This window comes from Tursiops truncatus, chromosome 9 (assembly GCF_011762595.2).
Source record: "Tursiops truncatus isolate mTurTru1 chromosome 9, mTurTru1.mat.Y, whole genome shotgun sequence".
NCBI classification, from domain to species: domain Eukaryota; kingdom Metazoa; phylum Chordata; class Mammalia; order Artiodactyla; family Delphinidae; genus Tursiops; species Tursiops truncatus.
In genome coordinates this window covers 14377649-14400501 of record NC_047042.1, presented here as the reverse complement: position 1 = coordinate 14400501, position 22853 = coordinate 14377649, and the positions used below count along the sequence as shown (strand labels likewise).

Genomic DNA, 22853 nt, shown 5'->3' with positions numbered 1-22853 from the left:
TGTATCAATAAATTCCCTCACAGATGGGAAGTGGATTCAATGAAAAGCTTCAGACCTAAAATTCAAGTACTTACTTGGAAGGAGGGAGAGGGTGGGGAGGAATACCTACCAGTGGGTAAAAGGAAGTATGAAAAAATGATGACAAAACCTGGCCAGGATCCCAGCAGATCATGGCTACTTTCTGCACAAGTAGCCAGGGACTAGAAGGGGGCAGGAAGCCTTGTTAATTCAGCTGCTAAAGGAGCGACAGGAGGATCACAGTTCGGGATGAGCTTGGGTAGATATTAAAAGAAATACAATCCTCTTACTGCATTGAGAGCATGCATGTGTGAAGGGAGGGACGAGAGGCAGCCACCCAGCCTCTGGGCATGCGGACAGGCAAAGGAATCAGTGCCCCCTTCAGCTGAGTTCACGGGAGTCAATGGGAACTGGGGGGGCGTCCTGAGCCCAAGTCTGAAAAGGGAAATTCACCTTCATAGTGGGCAACGCGGCAAACCTGACTTCCAGGTAAAACAGGAAACCACTAAACATCCAGAATCCCAGGGATGGAAAATACTTCCACGTGAAAGAGAACACAGTTCAAGTGACACGGACCACGGGGCTCATTAGCCGGTGTCCATTTTCAAGTACAATGCTTCATCTACAATATGAATGTCCTTTGCCCGGGACACAAATGAAGACCTCAGTGCTGGCAAGGTCTTGACGACAAGCAGTGGGCAGGGAAGCCAGGCAAACCCACTGCCTGCTACTGTACCTCTCCAACTGCTCGGGGCTGGCCTTGATTTGGACACGGCGTTCATTTGTGCCCACCTCTCGGGGAGAAAAATAAATTACTGCGACCAATCTTGTGAAACACCAGGGAACCCAACCCGTGCAGCATGGATTTTTTTTTCATGCAATAAAACGCCCTCCTCTGTGCAAAAAGATGCAGAGAACTGTTAGGTTCAGGTCATATTTATTTTTGACCTTCCAGAGAAGGACGCTGGCGTCAAAAGGGATACACATACAGAGAGACCCCTCAAAAAAAAAAAAAAAAAAGAAAAATCGAAAGAAAGAAGTGTGCATCTAGATCTCGGTTTTGAACTTCGAGATTCACTGCACAGTACTGTATTAAAGCCCTTGGCTCTTCGCGATCAGCCTTCTTACTCCAAACATATTTCTTCGGAGGTAGCTTCTGTGCTAAATCGCTCGTTCCTGCTGCACCCAAGTAGCCAGGAAATCCCGCCGGAGGAAGGACAGCGCCGCAATCTCCCGCCGGGACCTGCGGGCCGCGTCCCCACCAGCCGCCTGCGGGCGCGCGGCCAGCGGGCGCCGGGAGGAAGATGCGCTCAGCTCCGGGAGCCGCGGGCGACACGCCGCACCTGCCACAGCTCGTGCCGGGCGCCGGCCCAGGAGGGCGGGGAGCGCGGCCAGCCGCGCGGGGGAGCGGCGAGGCAGCCGGGAGACCCGGGCCAACCCCGCGCCTCCCGGGACAGGGGCTGCGCGTCCCCGGCGCTCCCGCCTTCCCGCCGGCTCCCCGCAGCGCCGGGTGCCGCCTTGCTGCAGTGGCTGCGGCGGAGGGCAAGGCGTCCCCGAGACCCCGGCCCGGCCTCCTGCGCTCCCCCACATCCCACCCCCGCCCCGGCCGGCTCGGCCCTGCCCGCCGCGTCCCCGCCACCCGCTTCTGACCTTTTCCTGCGCGCGGTTGAGTCGCTTCTGGACGTTCTTGGCGAAGATGCCCGTCTTGATGTCGGCCATGGCTGCGGGTCCGCGGAGGCTGAGAGGAGCGGAGCGGGCGGCGAGGAGGAGCGGGAAAGGAGGAGCAGGAGAGGCGGCGAGGAGCCGCCGAGCGCCAGGAGGGGTGAGGGAGGGGCGCGGCGGCGGGGACCCACTTAAAGCGACAGAGCGGAGGCGGGACGCGCCGGCCCGGTCGGTGACACGGGTGGCGAGCTAAAGAGAGAGAAGCCGCCAAGAGTCGAAATGCCCAGAGAGCGCCCACAGTGATGGCAGAGGAGGTCTGGTGGAGAAAGGGAAGGGAGCCGAGCAGCAGCCGCAGGGCCCGCAGCAGCTCCGGGGTTCTCTGAAGGCGGAGTTTGTGGTGGGGGAGGGTGAGAGGGGCCCCAATTCTCTCCAGCAAAAAAAAAAAAAAAAAAAAAAGGCGGGTGTGGGCGGAGGAGTTGGAGAAGAGGGAAGGAGAACACCGGGAAGGTGCAAGTGGAAATGGAGGGGGTTGGGCTGCGCTCCCTGGAGGACCCGCTCGACGACCCCAGGCAGAGAATGCAACCCTCGATTATCTGTGTGTTCAAGAACACACCCTCGGGAGGCTCGCAGCCCAACGAGGGAAGCCGACTGGGAAACCGAGTCAGGGCAGACGTTGGAGCTGCCCCAGAGACACAGGTAGAAAGGAGGGAGGCACCAATGGTGACACTTGTGTAAACTTTCACACAAGACTTGGGGCGAGGGCGGGAGGTTCCTTGCTGAGAAGGGTCCACTCCTTTAAGGCAGGTGCTGTGCTTTGGTGATCTCTGTAATCCCTGCCCTGAGCATAGGCACTCACTTTCCAAGAACCATTGCATGGAAGAGGCAGGTCCTTTATTGCCTCACACGAGCAGTGTAAGACCCAGGCCTCCTAACCTGTTGCTTCTTACCCACCTTCTGGTAACCTTAACAGGGATTCACCATCGTCAGTACACTTTGCAGAAGTAAGAATACTAGAGATAAACTTGTCCTATACCTACCTAGAGCTCTTGAAGCCTCTGACCGAAGGTCAAACTATTCATATTGGGTTCTCTCTGAGAATGTGAGAAGGGTAAGGCAGGTGGCCCAGCAAACAGGTCAGAAGTGAGTCAGGCATCTGGGAATCCTGTGAGTTCCGGAGAGCATCTCACGCCACCTCTGGAGTAGACTGTCACGTGGGCAGCTCCCGTGCTTTGCCGCTTGGTATCCACTCCTAGTATAGTCCCCTCACCTTGATTCTAAAAGGCTTGTGACTGCCTTTTACCAATAAGATATGGCGGAAGTACACTGTGCCAATTGCAGACCAACGCCTTGAGAAGACAGGCAGGTTTCGCAGTCTGAGGAACGAAACCTGTTCTTCCTGTGCTGCCGTGTAGAGTTTCAGCTACCCTGCTGTAAAAAGCCCCTTGGAGAGGCCACATGGTAAAGGGAGAAGCCCTGAGGTTACTTGGACAGGGAGAGCAAAACCCAGATGTCCCTGCATCCCAGCTGAGACCATCCTCCAGGAAAAACACTGGCCCAGTACAGCCGCACAAAAAGTCATCAGCAAGACCAGCGGAAGAACCGCCCAGACAATCCTAGCCAAGAATGTGGAACGGTGAGCAAAAAAAAAAAAAAAAAAGATAGGGGTTTTATTATGCGAGGCACACTGAGGCCAAACAAACTCAAGTGTCAGTTTGGAGCAGAGAAAGGTTTATTGCAGGGCCATGGAAGGAGACAGGTAGCTTATGCCTCCCGAAATCCCAGACTCCTGGGAGGAGTTTCAGCGAAGCATTTTAAAGGCAAGGTGAGGGAGGGGCATGGTTGGTTGTTGGAGACCTCTTCGCGTCAGAATCCTTTGTTCTTGCAGCTGTCCAGGTAGGTCAGGTCAGGATGATCCTGTAAACCTCCAACAAGATAAATGTTATTCTCTGTTCTGCAACTTTTTTTTTTTTTTTTTTTTTTTGCGGTACGCGGGCCTCTCACTGTTGCGGCCTCTCCCGCTGTGGAGCACAGGCTCCGGACGCGCAAGCTCAGCGGCCATGGCTCTCGGGCCCAGCCGCTCCGCGGCATGTGGTATTTTCCTGGACCAGGGCACGAACCCGTGTTCCTTGCATCGGCAGGCGGACTCTCAACCACTGCGCCACCAGGGAAGTCCTGTTCTGCAACTTTTTATCTCTATATGAATGGGAAAGTGATATACCCTTAAAGGTCAGAGCCTTGAGAATGGTCTATCCTGTAAATTTCAGCCTATAGGCAACATTCTTAACCCTAAACAAAAACTATAGAACACAAAGATTTAAAGAAACAGATCCAATATGGAGTCAGATTTGTTCTACCCTATCACAGCTTTTTAAGCCACTTTTCTGATGGTTTTTTACTGAAATACCCAGTCTATTCACTTGGCTCTTACTTCCTTAGGATGGCTATTCATCCCAATTTGCCTGGGAATGAAAGCGTTTCCAGGACACAGGACTTACAGTGCTAAAACCAGGAAAGTCCTGGGGAACCTGCAAGAGTTGGTCACCTTCTTTCCAACATCTCAACTAAACAGGAGTTTACTTCAGAGCAAAGTAAGAAAAACTTGTTTCTTCTCTTGGTCAGCATTCAGTAGAACAGACTACTCAGAAGCCACGAATTTTGAGACGGGGGCTTCTGAACCTTAGCTCTGCCTTGGGATCTTGGCCATGAGGATACAAGCCTCAGAATGTTGGAATATACCAGAATGTTCTGGAGCATATCAGTCCATGGTTACTCTTATACTCTGAGCCCCAGAGCCCCCTCTGCTCCCTCTGGGCCTGGCTACAGCCCTCATTACAGTCACCACTGCCCTTTCTCTGACAAGCAAGGGACAGGGTCCCAAGCAGTGGGTTTACTTTTTCTCTGCTTACTTAGGGCCCGAGCCATCAGATCCCACTGTCCCAGCCTTTGTCTCTCCTGGCAATTACTCCCCCACCAGTTTTTGGAACACAGTGAATATCTTTTGAAATAAAATTGCAAATGGTTCGCTTTTCTTATCATTCGGATGCCCAAATCTAGATCTGTAGCGTGGGTGGAAAGGGAAGCTTGTCATTTCTTGATAGTTCCATTTGGAATACATGCTGAGCATATTAAAAAATTGTGTGCAAACTGTTAACAAATGAACCAGTATTTTTGGGTTGCCATGTGGCTCATTCTAGCCACTCTGGAATATTGATGAAGCGCTTTAGCTGGTACTTAGTAGGTGCCCTGTAAATATATATATATATATATATATATATATATTTTTTTTTTTTTTTGGCTGCATTGGGTCTTCATTGCTGCACGCGGGATTTCTTCTAGTTGCGGTGACTGGGGGCTACTCTTCGTTGCGGTGCGCGGGCTCCTCATTGCGGTGGCTTCTCTTGTTGTGGAGCACGGGCTCTAGGTGTGCAGGCTTCAGTAGTTGTGGCTTGTGGGCTCAGTAGTTGTGGCTCATGGGCTCCAGAGCACAGCCTCAGTAGTTGTGGGGCATGGGCTTAGTTGCGCCGTGACATGTGGGATCTTCCTGGACCAGGGCTCAAACCCGTGTCCCCTGCATTGACAGGTGGATTCTTAACAACTGCGCCGAATGCAGGAATGCATGAGACTAACTCATGAGGATGCATTCTTTGCTATTTCTTCTCATAATTCTTCAGTAATGCTACTGGAACATGGGTGGGGGGAAGGGGAGCCCAACTACTACAATGATTTTTTTCTTAGGATAATTTTTTTAAATTGAAGCATAGTTGATTTACAGTGCTGTGTTAGTTTCAGGTGAACAGCAAAGTGATTCAGTTATACATATATATATATTCTTTTTCAGATTTTTTTCCATTATAGGTTATTGCAAGATATTGAGTGTAGTTCCCCATGCTATGCAGTAGGTCCTTGTTGTTTACCTATTTATATGTGGTAGTTTGTATCTGTTAATCCCAAGCTCCTAATTTATCCCTCCCTCCCCATTTGGTAACCATAAGTTTATTTTCTATGTCTCTGAGTCTGTTTCTTTCTTGTAAATAAGTTCATTTATATCATTGTTTTAGATTCCACATATAAGTGGCATCACATGATATTTGTCTTTGTCTGACTTACTTCACTTAGTATGATTTTCTTTTGAATTTTTGAATTTTATTTCATTTATTTTTTTATACAGCAGGTTCTTATTAGTCATCAATTTTATACACATCAGTGTGTACATGTCAATCCCAATCGTCCAATTCATCACACCACCATCCCCACCCCCTGTGGCTTTCCCCCCTTGGTGTCCATACGTTTGTTCTCTACATCTGTGTCTCAATTTCTTCCCTGTAAACTGGTTCATCTGTACCATTTTTCTAGGTTCCACATACATGCATTAATATACAATATTTGTTTTTCTCTTTCTGACTTACTTCACTCTGTATGACAGTCTCTAGATCCATCCACGTCTCAACAAATGACTCAATTTCTTTCCTTTTCATAGCTCAGTAATAATCAATTGTACATATGTACCACATCTTTATCCATTCATCTGTCGATGGGCATTTCAGTTGCTTCCATGACCTGGCTATTGTAAATAGTGCTGCAATGAACATTGGGGTGAATGTGTCTTTTTGAAATATGGTTATCTCTGGGTATATCCCAGTAGTGGGATTGCTGGATCATATGATAATTCTATTTTTAGTTTCTTAAGGAACCTCCATACTGTTCTCCATAGTGGCTGTATCAATTTACATTCCCACCAACAGTGCAAGAGGGTTTCCTTTTCTCCACACCCTCTCCAGCATTTGTTCCTAGATTTTTTGGAGGTGGCTATTCTGAAGACTGGTGTGAGGTGATACCTCATTGTAGTTTTGATTTGCATTTCTCTAATGATTAGTGATGTTGAGCAGCTTTTCATGTGCTTCTTGGCCATCTGTATGTCTTCTTTGGAGAAATGTCTATTTAGATCTGGACATTTTTGGATTAGGTTGTTTATTTCTTTAATATTGAGCTGCATGAGCTGTTTATATATTTTGGAGATTAATACTTTGTCCGTTGATTCGTTTGCAAATATTTTCTCCCATTCTGAGGGTTGTCTTTTCATCTTGTTTATGGTTTCCTTTGCTGTGCAAAAGCTTTTAAGTTTCATTAGGTCCCATTTGTTTATTTTTGTTTTTATTTCCATTACTCTAGGAGGTGGATTGAAAAAGATCTTGCTCTGATTTATGTAAAGAGTGTTCTTCCTATGTTTTCCTCTAAGAGTTTTATAGTGTCTGGTCTTGCATTTAGGTCTCTAATCCATTTTGAGTTTATTTTTGTGTATGGTGTTAGGGAGTGTTCTAATTTCATTCTTTTACATGTAGCTGTCCAGTTTTCCCAGCACCACTTATTGAAGAGGCTGTCTTTTCTCCACTGTATATTCTTGCCTCCTTTATCAAAGATAAGGTGACCATATGTGCGTGGGTTTATCTCTGGGCTTTCTATCCTGTTCCATTGATCTATATTTCTGTTTTTGTGCAAGTACCATATTATCTTGATTACTGTAGCTTTGTAGTATAGTCTGAAGTCAGGGACTCTGATTCCTCCAGCTCCGCTTTTTCCCCTCAAGACTGCTTTGACTATTCGGGGTCTTTTGTGTCTCCATACAAATTTTATTTTGTTGTTGTTGTTGTTTTTGGTTTTTTGCTGTACGCGGGCCTCTCACTGCTGTGGCCTCCCCTACTGCGGAGCACAGGCTCCGGACGCGCAGGCTCAGTGGCCATGGCTCACGGGCCCAGCCACTCCGTGGCATGTGGGACCCTCCCGGACCGGGGCACGAACCCATGTCCCCTGCATCGGCAGGCGGACTCTCAACCACTGCGCCACCAGGGAAGCCCTCTCCATACAAATTTTAAGATGATTTATTCTAGTTCTGTAAAAAGTGCCATTGGTAATTTGATAGGGATTGCATTGAAACTGTAGATTGCTTTGGGTAGTAGAGTCATTTTCACAATATTTATTCTTCCAATCCAAGAACATGGTATATCTCTCCATCTGTTGGTATCATCTTTAGTTACTTTCATCACTGTCCTATAGTTTTCTGCATACAGGTCTTTTGTCTCCCTAGGTAGGTTTATTCCTAGATATTTCATTCTTTTTGTTGCAGTGGTAAGTGGGAGTGTTTCCTTAATTTCTCTTTCAGATTTTTTCATCATTTGTGTATAGGAATGCAAGAGATTTCTGTGCATTAATTTTGTATCCTGCAACTTTACCAAATTCATTCATTAGCTCCAGTAGTTTTCTGGTGGCATTTTTAGGATTCTCTATGTATAGTATCATGTCATCTGCAAACAGTGACAGTTTTACTTCTTCTTTTCAAATTTGTAGTCCTTTTATTTCTTTTTCTTCTCTGATTGCCGTGGCTAGGACTTCCAAAACTATGTTGAAAAATAGTGGTGAAAGTAGACATCCTTGTCTTGTTCCTGACCTTGGATGAAATGCTTTCAGTTTTTCACCATTGAGAATGATGTTTGCTGTGGGTTTGTCATATATGGCCTTTATTATGTTGAGGTAGGTTCACTCTATGCCCACTTTCTGGAGAGTTTTTATCATAAATCGGTGTTGAATTTTGTCAAAAACTTTTTCTGCATCTGTTGAGATGATCATGTGGTTTTTATTCTTCAATTTGTTAATATGGTGTATCACATTGATTGGTTTGCATATATTGAAGAATCTTTGCATCCCTGGGATAAATCCCAATTGATCATGGTGTATGATCCTTTTAATGTGTTGTTGGATTCTGTTTGCTAGTACTTTGTTGAGGATTTTGGCATTTATATTCATTAGTGATATTGGTCTGTAATTTTCTTTTTTTGTAGTGTCTTTGGTTTTGCTATCAGGGTTCTGGTAGCCTCATAGAATGAGTTTGGGAGTGTTCCTTCCTCTGCAATTTTTTGAAAGAGTTTGAGAAGGATGGTGTTAGCTCTTCTCTAAATGTTTGATAGAATTCACCTGTGAAGCCATCTGGTCCTGGTTTGTTGGAAGATTTTTAATCATAGTTTCAATTTCATTACTTGTGATTGGTCTGTTCATATTTTCTATTTCTTTCTGGTTCAGTCTTGGAAGGTTATACCTTTCTAAGAATTTGTCCATTTCTTCCAGGTTGTCCATTTTATTGGCATAGAGTTGCTTGTAGTAGTCTCTTAGGATGCTTTGTATTTCTGCGGTGTCTGTTGTAACTTCTCCTTTCTCATTTCTAATTTTATTGATTTGAGTCCTCTCCCTCTTTTTCTTGATGAGTTTGGCTAATGGTTTATCAATTTTGCTTATCTTCTCAAAGAACCAGCTTTTAGTTTTATTGATCTTTGCTATTGTTTTCTTTCTTTCTATTTCATTTATTTCTGCTCTGATCTTTATGATTTCTTTCCTTCTGCTAACTTTGGGTTTTGTTTGTTCTTCTTTCTCTAGTTCCTTTAGGTGTAAGGTTAGATTGTTTATTTGAGGTTTTTCTTGTTTCTTGAGGTAGGCTTGTATAGCTATAAACTTCCCTCTTAGAACTGCTTTTGCTGCATCCCATAGGTTTTGGATCGTCATGTTTTCATTGTCATTTGTCTCTAGGTATTTTTTAATTTCCTCTTTGATTTCTTCAGTGATTTCTTGGTTATTTAGTAACGTATTGTTTAGCCTCCATGTGTTTGTGTTTTTTACGTTTTTTTCCCTGTAATTCATTTCTAATCTCTTAGCGTTTTGGTCAGAAAAGATGCTTGATGTGATTTCAATTTTCCTAAATTTACTGAGGCTTGATTTGTGACACAAGATGTGATCTATTCTGGAGAATGTTCCATGTGCACTTGAGAAGAAAGTGTAATCTGCTGTTTTTGGATGGAATGTCCTATAAATATCAATTTAATCTATCTGGTCTATTGTGTCATTTAAAGCTTGTGTTTCCTTATTTGTTTTCATGTTGGATGATCTGTCCATTGCTGTAAGTGAGGTGTTAAAGTCTCCTACTATTATTGTGTTACTGTCGATTTCCTCTTTTATAGCTGTTAGCAGTTGTCTTATGTATTGAGGTGCTCCTATGTTGGGTGCATATATACTTATAATTGTTTTATCTTCTTCTTGGATTGATCCCTTGATCATTATGTAGTGTCCTTCCTTGTCTCTTGAAACATTCTTTATGTCAAAGTCTATTTTGTCTGATATGAGTATAGCTACTCCAGCTTTCTTTTGATTTCCATTTGCATGGAATATCTGTTTCCATCCCCTCACTTTCAGTCTGTATGTGTCCCTAGGTCTGAAGTGTGTCTCTTCTAGACAGCATATAGGTGGGTCTTCTTTTTGTATCCATTCAGCAAGCCTGTGTCTTTTGTTTGGAGCATTTAATACATTCATGTTTAAGGTAATTATCTATATGTATGTTCCTATGACCATTTTCTTAATTGTTCTGGGTTTGTTTTTGTAGGTCCTTTTCTTCTCTTGTGTTTCCCACTTAGAGAAGTTCCTTTAGCATTTGTTGTAGAGCTGGTTTGGTGGTGCTGAATTCTCTTAGCTTTTGCTTGTCTGTAAAGCTTTTTATTTCTTCATCAAATCTGAATGAGATCCTTGCCAGGTAGAGTAATCTTGGTTGTCACTTTATCATCTTTAAGTCACTTTAAGTGACTTTCATCACTTTAAGTATATCATGCCACTCCCTTCTGGCTTGTAGAGTTTCTGCTGAGAAATCAGCTGTAAACCTTATGGGAGTACCCATGTATGTTAAGTCATTTTTCCCTTGCTGCTTTCAATAATTTTTCTTTGTCTTTAATTTATGTCAGTTTGATTACTATGTGTCTCTGTGTGTTTCTCCTTGGGTTTATCCCGCCTGGGACTATGCACTTCCTGGGCTTGGGTGGCTATTTCCTTTCCCATGTTAGGGAAGTTTTCCACTATAATCTCTTCAAATATTTTCTCTGGTCCTTTCTCTCTCTCCTCTCCTTCTGGGTCCCCTATACTGCGTATGTTGTTATGTTTAATGTTGTCCCAGAGGTCTCTTAGGCTGTCTGCATTCCTTTTCATTTTTTTTTCTTTATTCTGTTCCCGCAGCAGTGAATTCCACCATTCTGTCTTCCAGGTCACTTATCCATTCTTCTGCCTCAGTTATTCTGCTATTGATTCCTTCTAGTGTAGATTTCATTTCCGTTATTGTATTGTTCATCTCTGTTTGTTCTTTAATTCTTCTAGGTCTTTGTTAAACACTTCTTGCATCTTCTTGATCTTTGCCTCCATTGTTTTTCCGAGGTCCTGGATCATCTTCACTATCATTATTCTGAATTCGTTTTTGGAAGGTTGCCTATCTCCACTTCATTTAGTTGTTTTTCTGGGGTTTTATCTTGTTCCTTCATCTGGTACATAGCCCTCTGCCTTTTCATCTTGTCTATCCTTCTGTGTGTGGTTTTTGTTCCACAGGCTGTAGGATTGTAGTTCTTCTTGCTTCTGCTGTCTGCCCTCTGGTGGATGAGGCTATCTAAGAGGCCTGTGTAAGTTTCCTGATGGGAGGGACTGGTGGTGGGTAGAGCTGACTGTTGCTCTGGTGGGCAGAGCTCAGTAAAACTTTAATCTGCCTGACTGCTGATGGGTGGGTCTGCATTCCCTCCCTGTTGATTGTTTGGCCTGAGGCAACCCAGCACTGGAGCCTACCTGGGCTCTTTGGTGGGGCTAATGACAGACTCTGGGACGCCTAGGAGTACTTCCCAGAACTTCTGCTGCCAGGGTTCTTGTCCCCACGGTGAGCCACAGCCACCCCCCCCCGCCTCTGCAGGAGACCCTCCAACACTAGCAGGTAGGTCTGGTTCAGTCTCCCCTGGGGTCACTTCTCCTTCCCCTGGGTCCCAATGTGCACACTACTTTGTGTGTGCCCTCCATGAGTGAAGTCTCTGTTTCCCCCAGTCCTGTCGAAGTCCCGCAATCAAATCCCACTAGGCTTCAAAGTCTGATTCTCTAGGAATTCCTCCTCCCGTTGCCAGACCCCCAGGTTGGGAAGCCTGACGTGGGGCTCAGAACCTTCACTCCAGTGGGTGGACTTCTGTGGTATAAGTGTTCTGCAGTCTGTGAATCACCCACCCAGCAGTTATGGGATTTGATTTTACTGTGATTGTGCCCCTTCTGCCATCTCATTGTGGCTTCTCCTTTGTCTTTGGATGTGGGGTATCTTTTTTGGTGAGTTCCAGTGTCTTCCTTTCGATGACTGTCCAGCAGCTAGTTGTGATTCTGGTGTTCTCACAAGAGGGAGTGAGAGCACGTCCTTCTATTCCGCCATCTTGCTTCCTACCTCAATAGCATCTTATACTCAAAAAAAAAACTAGTATGATTTTTAATCATGGTTATGTCATACAGTGGAGTTTTTTTTTTTTTTTTTACAAAACCTTATGCAGCACTCAAATATATTAATCAGATGGACCCTCTCTGGATGCAGAGAATGTTGGGTGCCCAGAGCTCCACCCATTAGGTGGCCCGTTTATTCCCTGTGACTGTCTTTAAGGAAGATCCTTAGAGCCACAGAACACAGCAGAAGTCCACTGTACCAGCGACCCTCAGCGACACCTTCTGTCTCTGAAGTTGTAGGATCCATGCTTTTGTGTGTGTTTCCTTCATCCCCAACACCACTGGGCCCTCCCACCAGTATTCCTTGATTGTTTGTGCCTGTTCCTCGTAATGAGCATACATTTTTCTCCTTGGTCAGTCAAGGAAAAATGTGACCCTTGCAGTTCCACGTAGATGTCACTATTAATGAAAAGTAACCCAAATCCTCACTAATTTCAGGGACAAGCTTAGATTGTTACCGAACTCAGGTCTGGCTGTTCACCACTCAGAAAGCAGTACTTGAGAGAGAGACAAATGTTGGTAGAAAGGAAAACTGCTTTTAATCAGAATGCCGGCAATCTGCCAGCAATCAGTGTCCCCCAAAACCATCTCCAAAGATACTGCTCGGCGACGAAAGCTTTTAAAAGGAAAAAGGGAAGTAGTCTCAGTTAATCACTGAGATGGGGGTCAGAGTTGTTGCCATCCCACAATGTGTGCAGGCTTATGTGCAGGCTGGTTGACTTCTTGTGGTCTTTCTCTAGATGCAATCTTATTCACACAGTTTGGGAGCTTACTGAAGGGGAAGCTAGAGAAGAGATCTGGTCGTCTGTTAATTCCTTATTCTTCATTTCTACTTCTTTGATCTATGGAAAGAACCAACACGTCAGGCAAGGTATTGTGTGATCAAAAGATTTGAAAGGTGTGCTTGGTCCAGAGGTGAGTAGAACATGGGGGGTGCCTGGTTTAACGTTAGTGTCAAGACAAAAGGGGCCTCCTGCAGGGAGCTCTTTCCTGCAAAGAGCTCTTTCCTCCCAAAAGCTGCTTACAAAATGTGAAATTATATTTAATGATTATTCAGGTAAAGTTCAGAAAAAGCATCACAACTCCAACCCCAGGTATTCATCTGAACAGGGCAGAATTCCTGAATTAATTGTAATTTCCAATTCACCTTCCTTCCTTCTAAATTGCACTTCAAATTGCTTGATAAATCAGAAGTATAATTATGACAGGTTTTCATAATTTGGAATAGGCCCAGAATTACTACTGTATTATCACAAAACTCATTTTCCAGATGTTTTAATGGTACAGAAGCTTATCCTTGCCTATATTTATATCTTGTAAGTCCAATTTAGACCCTTAGGAAGGTAGATTTCTAGATCCATTGTTTAATGTGTCTAGCTCTTTGCTGACACTCACAAGAGTTAAAATTTATGCTGTATATTCTAATTAGCTACATCTTCTTTATGTCATTGTACAGATAATTAAGGAGCCATTCCATTTAAACATTTGGTTGAACCTAACTGGACTTTTGGTCCCAACCAAATTATGACTAGTACTTACACTTACCTCTTTGTTTAAAGACTCAGACAAAATTTTATTTTGTCTCACAAGTGTTAAAATAGCAGTGAAAGGAGGATGTGCTGTAAAATATATTTTTTGGACTGATTATCTTATGCATTTCAGGTGAAAACTTTCTTCAAATTATGCCAACTATTTACATTTTAGTCCCACATATATTTTTATTCAATTTCGCCTGCATAACTACTCTTTTCTTTTCCCAATTTAACCAAGTCTAAAAATACAAACTTCTAACTCTATTAATAATGTATCACTAATGTATCCCAAAATACTGCATAGGAGGCAAGAGCTTTGTTTTAATACATGAGCCATTGGCCACTAAGGAAAACAATAACAATGTATTCAGTTGCCTAATAACTTTAAAGTACTTCAACACCATGTTTGATGTGTTTGTGCAGAACAATGCAAAACAACTTCTATGCCTCAAAACAAAATGCTTGACATCACTTAATAGCTTACAAGCCAACTGAGAGGTCAGGGAGCAAAACAAAATAGAAATTCTAATTAACCACAACTCTTTCTGAAGAAAGGGACAAGTCCCTGCAAATATTTTAAGCTATTTTCTATCCACAAATAAGCTATAAAAATTCCATGTACAGTGTGGGAAACAGCACATTTGTCTGGGCTACTGAGAGCACCCTCTTACTTGCTTATATATCTAGACTATTTTATTGGGAAGTTTTCCAGCTTGGACAAACCCCAGCTTTGTAACAGTGATCTACTTGAAAACCTTTTAACAAATGCTTAATTTTATCATATGTTGCCCGAGATTATTTTTGGTTCAAGGAACTTATTTTTTTGATTAAATATGTCCATATTTATATTTTACATAAATGTAGCTATTCACATGTGCCTACCTTTGGCTGCATGGCTGCTCCCCCACCTTCACCCCATCTTCTGCCACCCCTACACACCTCTCTCCAAACTGCTCCTGGAACTGTGGCTGCCGCTGACATAGTAGAGGTATATTACCTTGGACCATAAGATTCCCCACGACAGTGTTCCTCCACTCCAAGCCTGCACTTCAACCAAAGCCCCTGGCTAATGAAGCCAACCCAGGTTCCTGGTACGATTTTATGTACAAGAAGTCTGGACTAAGCACTGTGTCCTCCCAAACATCTGCCTACTTCCCTGCAGTATAGCCTTTTTCCTCTCCAGAGACCACACAACCTTCTACCTGTTCTTGTTACCTACTCCAGGTTCATACTTCTCACTGTATGACAGGCCAATAAATCAAGACACGAGTCATTGGGCAAGGAATAGAGACTTTATTTGGAAAGCCAGCAGACTGAGGTGTCGGACTAGTGTCCCAAAGAACCATCTTGCACAGGTTTGGATGCTAGTTTCTTTTATAGAACAAAGAGGGGTAGGTGAGGAGGTAAAGTGAAAAAGACAATAAGTTGTTGCAAATATTTCCTGGTTCCGGCCAGACTCCAGAGGGGATGTGTTAATTACTTCTTTCGTGAAGCCATTTACAGATGTGCCCGGTCAGGATGTTTCCTGTGAGTTAAACAAAGGCATTTTAGCTTAACGCTGAGGTAGGGGAGGCAGGGTTCCCGGGGATGGGCCATTATGTGTACCTTCCCTTTAGTAATAAACTTCTAGCAAAAGCACTAAAATACAAAGTTCAAAGTAAAAGAAGTAGATCCAATATGGAGTCAGATTTGTTCCTCCCTATTATATTCTCACATCTAAAATTACCTCACTCTCTCCACCTCTCTTCTCTAAGACCCCCAACAGGCTGCTGCCTAGAGCCACCTCCAAGGAATCAAGCAGGTTGTATGGTGATGGTGGTAATATTTCCTATTAGTGTTGCTTTCTGTGTTTCTGCTGTAGTTCAGCATTATTGGGCTGAGAGAGGCTTTGGTAAGCTCGTCTAGGACAGAATCTGTCATGGATTGAATTGTGTCCCTGTGATATTGTGATTTATAATAAGAAATATTATGCTTGGTGTTTGTCCCTGTTCTTGCACAAAGCTCCCCAAACCCTTGAAATTTCCCAAGTGATTAGAGCAATACAAGTATTTTTTGTTATTCTTAAGAAAGCCCCTTTTGGGCTTCCCTGGTGGCACAGTGGTTAAGAATCCGCCTGCCAATGCTGGGGACACGGGTTCAAGCCCTGGTCCAGGAAGAGCCCACATGCCGCAGAGCAACTAAGCCCGTGCACCACAACTACTAAGCCTGCGCTCTAAAGCCCGTGAACCACAACTGCTGAACCCACATGCCACAACTACTGAAGCCCATGCAGCTAGAGTCCATGCTCCACAACAAGGGAAGCCGCCACAATAAGAAGCCCGTGCACCGCAACGAAGAGTAGCGCCCACTCGCCGCAACTAAAGGAAGTCCGTGCGCACCAACGAAGACCCAGTGCAGCCAAAAATAAATTAATTAATTAAAAAAAAGAAAAAAAGCCCCTTTCGATCACACCTGAGTGTATGTTAATGAGGTAACTCTTAGAAAGGTCCTAACGATGGGGACTTGTTGCCAGGAGAACCGACCTGGTGATTAGAGGGTTGGAACTTTCAGCCCCACCCTCATTGCATCCCCCTACCCCCCTACCTTCTCCCACCCCCGACCTCTGGGGAGAGGAGACAGGCCAATGATTGAATCAACCATGCCTATGTAATGAAGCCTCCATAAAAACAAAAAGGGTAAGATTCAGAGAGCTTCCGGGTTGGTAAACACGTGGTGGTGCAGAGAAAATGGGGCCTGGAAGGGGCTTAGAAGCTCCACACATGTCTTGCCCTATGCATCTCTTCCATCTGGCGATTCCTGAGTTATACCCTTATAATAAACCAGTAATCCAGTAAGTAAAATGTTTCTCTGAGTTCTGTGAGCCACTCCAGTAAATTAAATCCTAGAAGGGGGTCACGCGAACCTCCAATTTACAGCCAGTTGGTAAGAAGCACAGGTGACAACCTGAACTTGCCATTGGCATCTGTAGTGGAGGGTGGGATTGAGCCCTTAAACTATGGGATCTGACACTAACTCCAGGTAGTGTCAGGACTGAACTGAATTGTAGGACCCCCAGCTGGTGTTGCAGAATTGCTTGGTGTGGGGAAACCCGGCAGCTCCCCCAGCATTTTGTGGCCAGAAGTTTTGTAAGTAGAAAAGAAACGCCTAGGAGGAGTTTTTTCTTTACAGTCTCCACAAGAGATCGTTGAAGTCCTAACTCCTGGTGCCTGTGAATTTAATCTCATTTGGAAATAGGATCTTTACAGATATAATTAAGATGTAAATTAAGATGAGGTCACAGTGCAGTAGGGCAGGTCCTTAATCCAATAGAGCTGGTTTCTTTATTATTTTTTTTAAAAAAAGGAGAGACTTGGAAACAGACACACACAGAGGAGAATGCATGTGAAGACAGATGCAGAGGGCAGAGGGCCGTGTAATGATGGAGGCACGGATGGGAGTTACTCAGCTGCGCCACAGGAGCACCTCCAGCAACTGCAGAAGCCTGGAGAGTGAGCACGGCCCGCTGACACCTGGATTACAGACAACCGCCTCCAGAACAGAGGTTATACATTTCTGTTGTTTTAAGCCACCCAGTTTTTGTTACTTTCTTATAGCAGGCCTAGGAAACTGATGCAGAATCCAACCTCCTTCTTCAAAACAGCATGCATCTTGGAAAAATTTATCTCCCAATCCAAATAACTGACAAACATTTCTGAAAACAAGATTTTCATTAGTTGGAACAGCCCGTGCTCATCTGTTGCTTTCTTTTGAAACAATGTATTTTTGTAAGTGCATGATTTACCCTTCTTTTCCTTCTTAATTTAATGAAAAAAGCAGTAGCTTTTGAGCGAGCCTCTTGCAGGTTGGGTTTTAAGGAAGCAGAGGCTGAGTTTGGGGGGGAGGTTGATTAGAGATCGCTGAACCTGTGAAAGGCAGGGGGAGGAAGCAGGATTGGCAGAAGAGGAAGCTGGACTCCCAGGCAGGTCTGGGCTCTGTAGGGAGCAGTGCCCATAGAATGTCCCCATCCAGCTCACAGGAGCTGGACCATTACACCTCTGCCCACCAGCCACTGGAGGCCGGTGGCCCTAGGAGGCGTGTGAACTGGGGTCAGGAAGCTTTCTGCCAGGGGAGTCCACTCTGCAGGCCCTGGCAGGAAGTTGCCTGGGGACTGCACTCCCTCAGAGGTGAACAGCAAGCCCCTTTTTTTTTCTTTTGGCCACACAGCGCAGCATCTGGGATCTTAGTTCCCTGACCAGGGATCGAACCCACGACCCCTGCATTAGAAGCGCAGAGTCTTAACCACTGTACCACCAGGGAGGTCCCAGCAAGCCCTTCTTGGACGGGGATCTGGGCAGTGGGCCAGGCCATCCCCTACTCAGTAGTTCAGATGAAGAGCTCCTAGAACACGGTAGACACGTGTTCTTTGGTCCCCTCTAAACATCTGCTGTTTCTTCACCCTCCCATGTTATCCTCCTACCTACACTGAGATGTTTCTGAGATTAATACTAAGTTGATCATCCTCCACAAGGTGCAGACTTTTACATTTAAACATGGTCCATTTGCCCCTTATGAAGGTAGTTTAGTCATCTGTGTTGTCAGGGCTCTCCATTCTATAGCTACTATTTTTCCTTTTTTAAAATTTTTTAAAAAAATTATTTATTTATTTATGGCTGTGTTGGGTCTTCGTTTCTGTGCGAGGGCCTTCCCCAGTTGTGGCAAGCGGGGGCCACTCTTCATCGCCGTGCGCGGACCTCTCACTATCACTGCCTCTCTTGTTCTCTGCGGAGCACAGGCTCCAGACGCTCAGGCTCAGTAATTGTGGCTCACGGGCCCAGTTGCTCCGCAGCATGTGGGATCCTCCCAGACCAGGGCTCGAACCCGTGTCCCCTGCATTGGCAGGTGGATTCTCAACCATTTTTAATAAATAAGAAACTTGTAGGTGGACACTCTGAAACTACGTAAATACTCTGTTTCTTGCCAAAATTTCCCTCCCCCGATTTGGCATGCGTTATGGTTCTTGCCTAAATCTGTTTTTACCAAGATGCTTTTTAAATGGCGATTTTCTACTTCCGTCAGTGCTACTGTGTTTGTTAATCAGAACTCCACTGTATGCAAGAGCCTTCCCTTTCTTTCCATATATCTACTAATTTATTATCTATTGTCAATATGGACTCATGGATTCTTATTTTATTCATTCTGTTATTGTTCTTATGTACCTTGCTGCTCAAATTACCCCAGACTTGGCCAGTGAAAGCCCCTTCATTTTTTTTAATATATCCTCATCATTTTCTGAGCACCTCCTTATTTTCTGGCACAGTAACATATTCCAGGCTCATCTTGATTTTCTCTGCCCCAGCCTTTGAATAAGCCATTTCTCCATGAACCCCTGGTTCATGTTTGTGGAGAACTGTATTTAGAAACGAAGGTGTGGGTTCAGGCTTTGCTCGTTGCAAATGAGTGACTGAGCGTCATTGAAATAATAAACTTATATGGATACTTCTAATTAGAATCCGACCTAGGATCTTGCTTGCTTTTCCCCATTCCATACTTGTATCTCTCATCTTACATATTTCCCTGGCTCTCAAGAACCTTACTATAGTCACTCATTTGCACAATTCTGCAATACCCACAAAATGGTTTCATAATACTGATACCACTGCAACAAACCTATTGAGAAGAGTTCAAGGTTAACCTTTTTTTTTCTTTGGACTGAAGTCAAAATACTATCTTCAACATTTTCTTGCGGTACTGGCATAAAGACAGACCAATGGAATAGAATAGAGAGGTCCCAAAATCAACCTTCACATATATGGTTGAATGATTCTCAACAAAAGTGCCAAGGCCTTTCAAAAAGAAAGGACAGTCTTTTTTCTTTTCTTTTTTTTTTTTTTTTTTCCGCTGTACGCGGGCCTCTCACTGTTGTGGCCTCTCCCGTTGCAGAGCACAGGCTCCGGATGCGCAGGCTCAGCGGCCGTGGCTCACGGGCCCAGCCGCTCCGCGGCATGTGGGATCTTCCCGGACTGGGGCATGAACCCGTGTCCCCTGCATCGGCAGGCGGACTCTCAACCACTGCGCCACCAGGGAAGCCCAAGGACAGTCTTTTTAACAAATGGTGCTGGGAAAACTGGGTATTGATATGTAGATAAATGAAGTTGAACTCTTACTTATACAAGGTACAAAAATTAACTCAAAATGGATTAAAGACCTAAATGTAAGGCCTAAATTTATAACACTCTTAGAAGAAAACATAAAAGGAAAGCATGATATTGCATTAGGCAATGATTTGTTGGATATCTCACCAAAAACATGGACAACAAAAGAAAAAGAGATAAATTGGACTACATCAAAATTAAATGCTTTTGTTTATCAAAGGAAACAATCAGCAGAGTGAAAAGACAAACCATGGAATCAGAGAAACTATTTGCTCACCGTATATCTGATAAAGGGTTAATATCCAGAACCTGTAAAGAACTCCTAAAACTCAACAACAAAAACCAAACAACCTAATTTAAAAACGGACAAAGGGCTTGAATAGACATTTCTCCAAACGAGATAATCAAATGGCCAATAAGCACATGAAAAGATGTTCAACATCACTCATCATCAGGAAAATCAAAATTAAAATCACAATGAGATACCACCTTATACCCATTAGAATAGCTACTATCAAACCCAGAAAATAACATGTTGGTGAGGATGTAGTAAAATTGGAATACCTGTGCACTCTTGGTGGGAATATAAAATGGTGTAGCCACTATGGAAAACAACATTGCAATTCCTGAAAAAAGTAAAATAGAACTTTCGTATGACAGCAGTACCATTTCTGGATATATACCCCTCCAAAAATTAAAGCAAGGTCTCAAAGAAATATTTGTACACCTACAGTCATAGCAGCATTATTCATAATCGTCAAAGGTAGAAGCAACTCTGGTGTCCATTGACTGGTTAATGTATAAACAAATGTGATATATTCATACAGCCTTAAAAGGAAGGAAATCTTGACACATGCTACAACATGGAAGAACCTTGAGGACATGATGCCATATAAAGCAAGCCAATCATAAAAGGTCAAATATTGTATGATTCCATTTACATGAAGTACCTGGAGTAGTCAAAGTCATAGAGACAGAAAGTAGAATGGTAGATAACCCAGGACTGGTGGCAATGGGGCAATGTTATTTAATGGGTTTGGAGTTTCAGTTTTACAAGATGAAGAGACATCTGGAAATGGATGGTGGTGATGATTGCCCAGCAATATGAATGTACTTAATGCCACAGAACTACACACTTAAAAATTGTTAAAATGGTCAATTGTATGTTATGTATATTTTACCATAATAAAAAAAATGAGAAACTTCCTGAGGCAGGTCACTTTATTCACTGGAAACAGGTTTGTTCCTGTTTTCATTTAGTTTAAGATTTTCCCCATCCTTATTAACTTTATTTTATTGGATATGTAGAACATTAATATGAATCAAAAAGTCAAAACTGTATAGAAATGTACACTCAGGGAAGTGTCCCTCCTTCTCCTATCCCTTCAACCATCCCTTCATCTCCATTCCTTGTGGGTAACCAATTTTATTACTTTTTGTATTATCAGTCTTGTATTACTTTTTGCAAAGTTACACAAATACGTGCATGTTTTCTTATTTTGTCTTCTTTTTTACAAAAAAAAACCCTAGCATACTATGTATATTCTTTTGCATTTTTTATTTAAAACATGTTCTGGAAATTACTCTCTTTCAGTTTATAAAGATTTCCCTATTTTTTTTTTTTACCAGTTTCCAGTACTTCAGAGTGTATATTTATCATAGTGTATTCAACCAACAATCATCGTTCTTATTTATCTTGAAGCTGAAATTATCCCAGATGGAGCCAGTGAAAGCAATCTTCTATTTGTACATTTAAGTAGATTACAATATTTTACAATTATAAATAATGCTGTATGAATAATTTTTGCATGTGTATTTTCATGTTGTTAAAACTATATCTTCGGGATAAATTCCTGATGAATCTGTAGGTCAAATAATACTTGTGTAAGCAGGTTTGTTCAGTATTGTCAAATTCAACTCCAGGGGATAGCACTATTTTGCATTTTTATCAGCAGTGTATGAACGTGCCTGTTTCTGCACAATCTGGCTAATTTTGGCAAGCCTTTGGATTTTTGTCAATCTGATGGGTGAAAAAAAAACAAACTGAAGGAACTGTAAACTTGAAATAAGTGAGAGATTATTTCCCAAATATCTCTCTAAGGTAAAGAAAAGCGATTATAAAATTCATGTCTTCTTCGTGTGTCATATACATTTTCAATTTTATGACAGGCATTGTGTTTAAAACAGTAGACAGTGAAGTAGATTCTGTCAGGCAGCTGAGGTGAAGGGATGATTTCTTTGATCTCACTAGGAGTTAACCTCAGTGGGGGATCAATAGCAGCTTTAATTTGTTTCAGTTTACATCTGGACCGCTTGAGAACGAAGTCAGCCCCCTCCCAATAGCCAGACTTTGCAAGCAAGTCACTGGTATACTATAAGACTGTGAGAGGGCTTCCCTGGTGGCGCAGTGGTTAAGAATCCGCCTGCCAGGGCAGGGGACACGGGTTCGAGCCCTGGCCCGGGAAGATCCCACATGCCGCAGAGCACCTAAGCCGGTGCGCCACAACTACTGGGCCTGCGCTCTAGAGCCTGCGAGCTGCAAGTACTGAGCCCGCAAGCCACAAGTACTGAGCCTGCACGCCACAACGACTGAAGCCTGCGTACCTAGAGTCTGTGCTCTGCAACAAGAGAAGCCACCGCAATGAGAAGCCCGCACACTGCAATAAAGAGTAGCCCCTGCTCGCCGCAACTGGAGAAAGCCCACGTGCAGCAACGAAGACCCAAGGCAGCCAAAATAAAAAAGACTGTGAGATCTCTCTGCTTTCCGCCTTCTTATACTATTGAGGGGCTGATCTCTATGATCTTATCAGCTGAGCTGGTGGCAGCTGGGGTTCAGATTTAGTTAATTTCAGTTATCTTCTAGTTCCAAGTGTTTTGAGGTGATGCCAGGCGCCTCCCACCTGTGACACAGGTACAGTGAGACTGGGTTCTCAGGGAAGCGCAGACTCTGAGATGGAGCTCAGTGTGCAGGCTGTTTACAGGGAGTGCCCTTGGATCAGCACCTGTGGAAGGAAGTGTTTCATTTCCTGGGGCTGCCATAACAAATTACCACAAACTGAGGAAGGCTTTCCCATCATCAAACCTGATGATCTGCTGAGTTTTCTGGCCTTACACAGTCTGTCCACTCCTGCGTGCCCACTTCCCTGAGTCCTTGAATCTCTTCTTCCACTGTCTGCCACAGTAGTTCTGGTAT

The 22853-nt window shown here is 43.8% G+C and overlaps 1 protein-coding gene and 1 long non-coding RNA gene across 4 annotated transcripts in view; one reads left to right on the top strand and one right to left on the bottom strand.

Annotated features, from left to right (window-relative positions):
- The window catches only part of AMPH (amphiphysin), a 183361-nt gene extending 181591 nt beyond the window's left edge, over positions 1-1770 (bottom strand). For both annotated transcript variants that reach the window (XM_033862882.2, XM_073809541.1), the window contains exon 1: positions 1669-1770. In XM_033862882.2, coding sequence (XP_033718773.1) covers positions 1669-1737 — 69 coding nt within the window. In that variant the 5' untranslated portion in view covers positions 1738-1770. The remainder of the gene's footprint in view (positions 1-1668) is intronic.
- Positions 1771-3191: 1421 nt separating this feature from the next.
- LOC109550769 (uncharacterized) lies at positions 3192-22405 on the top strand. Of its 2 annotated transcripts, XR_012333876.1 has the most exons (4): positions 3192-3313; positions 4117-4268; positions 12738-17070; positions 19449-22405. It is a non-coding gene; the product is annotated as an uncharacterized lncRNA (long non-coding RNA). The 2 variants fall into 2 exon arrangements; XR_004528080.2 differs by having other exon boundaries at positions 12738-22405.
- The last annotated feature ends 448 nt before the right edge of the window (positions 22406-22853 follow it).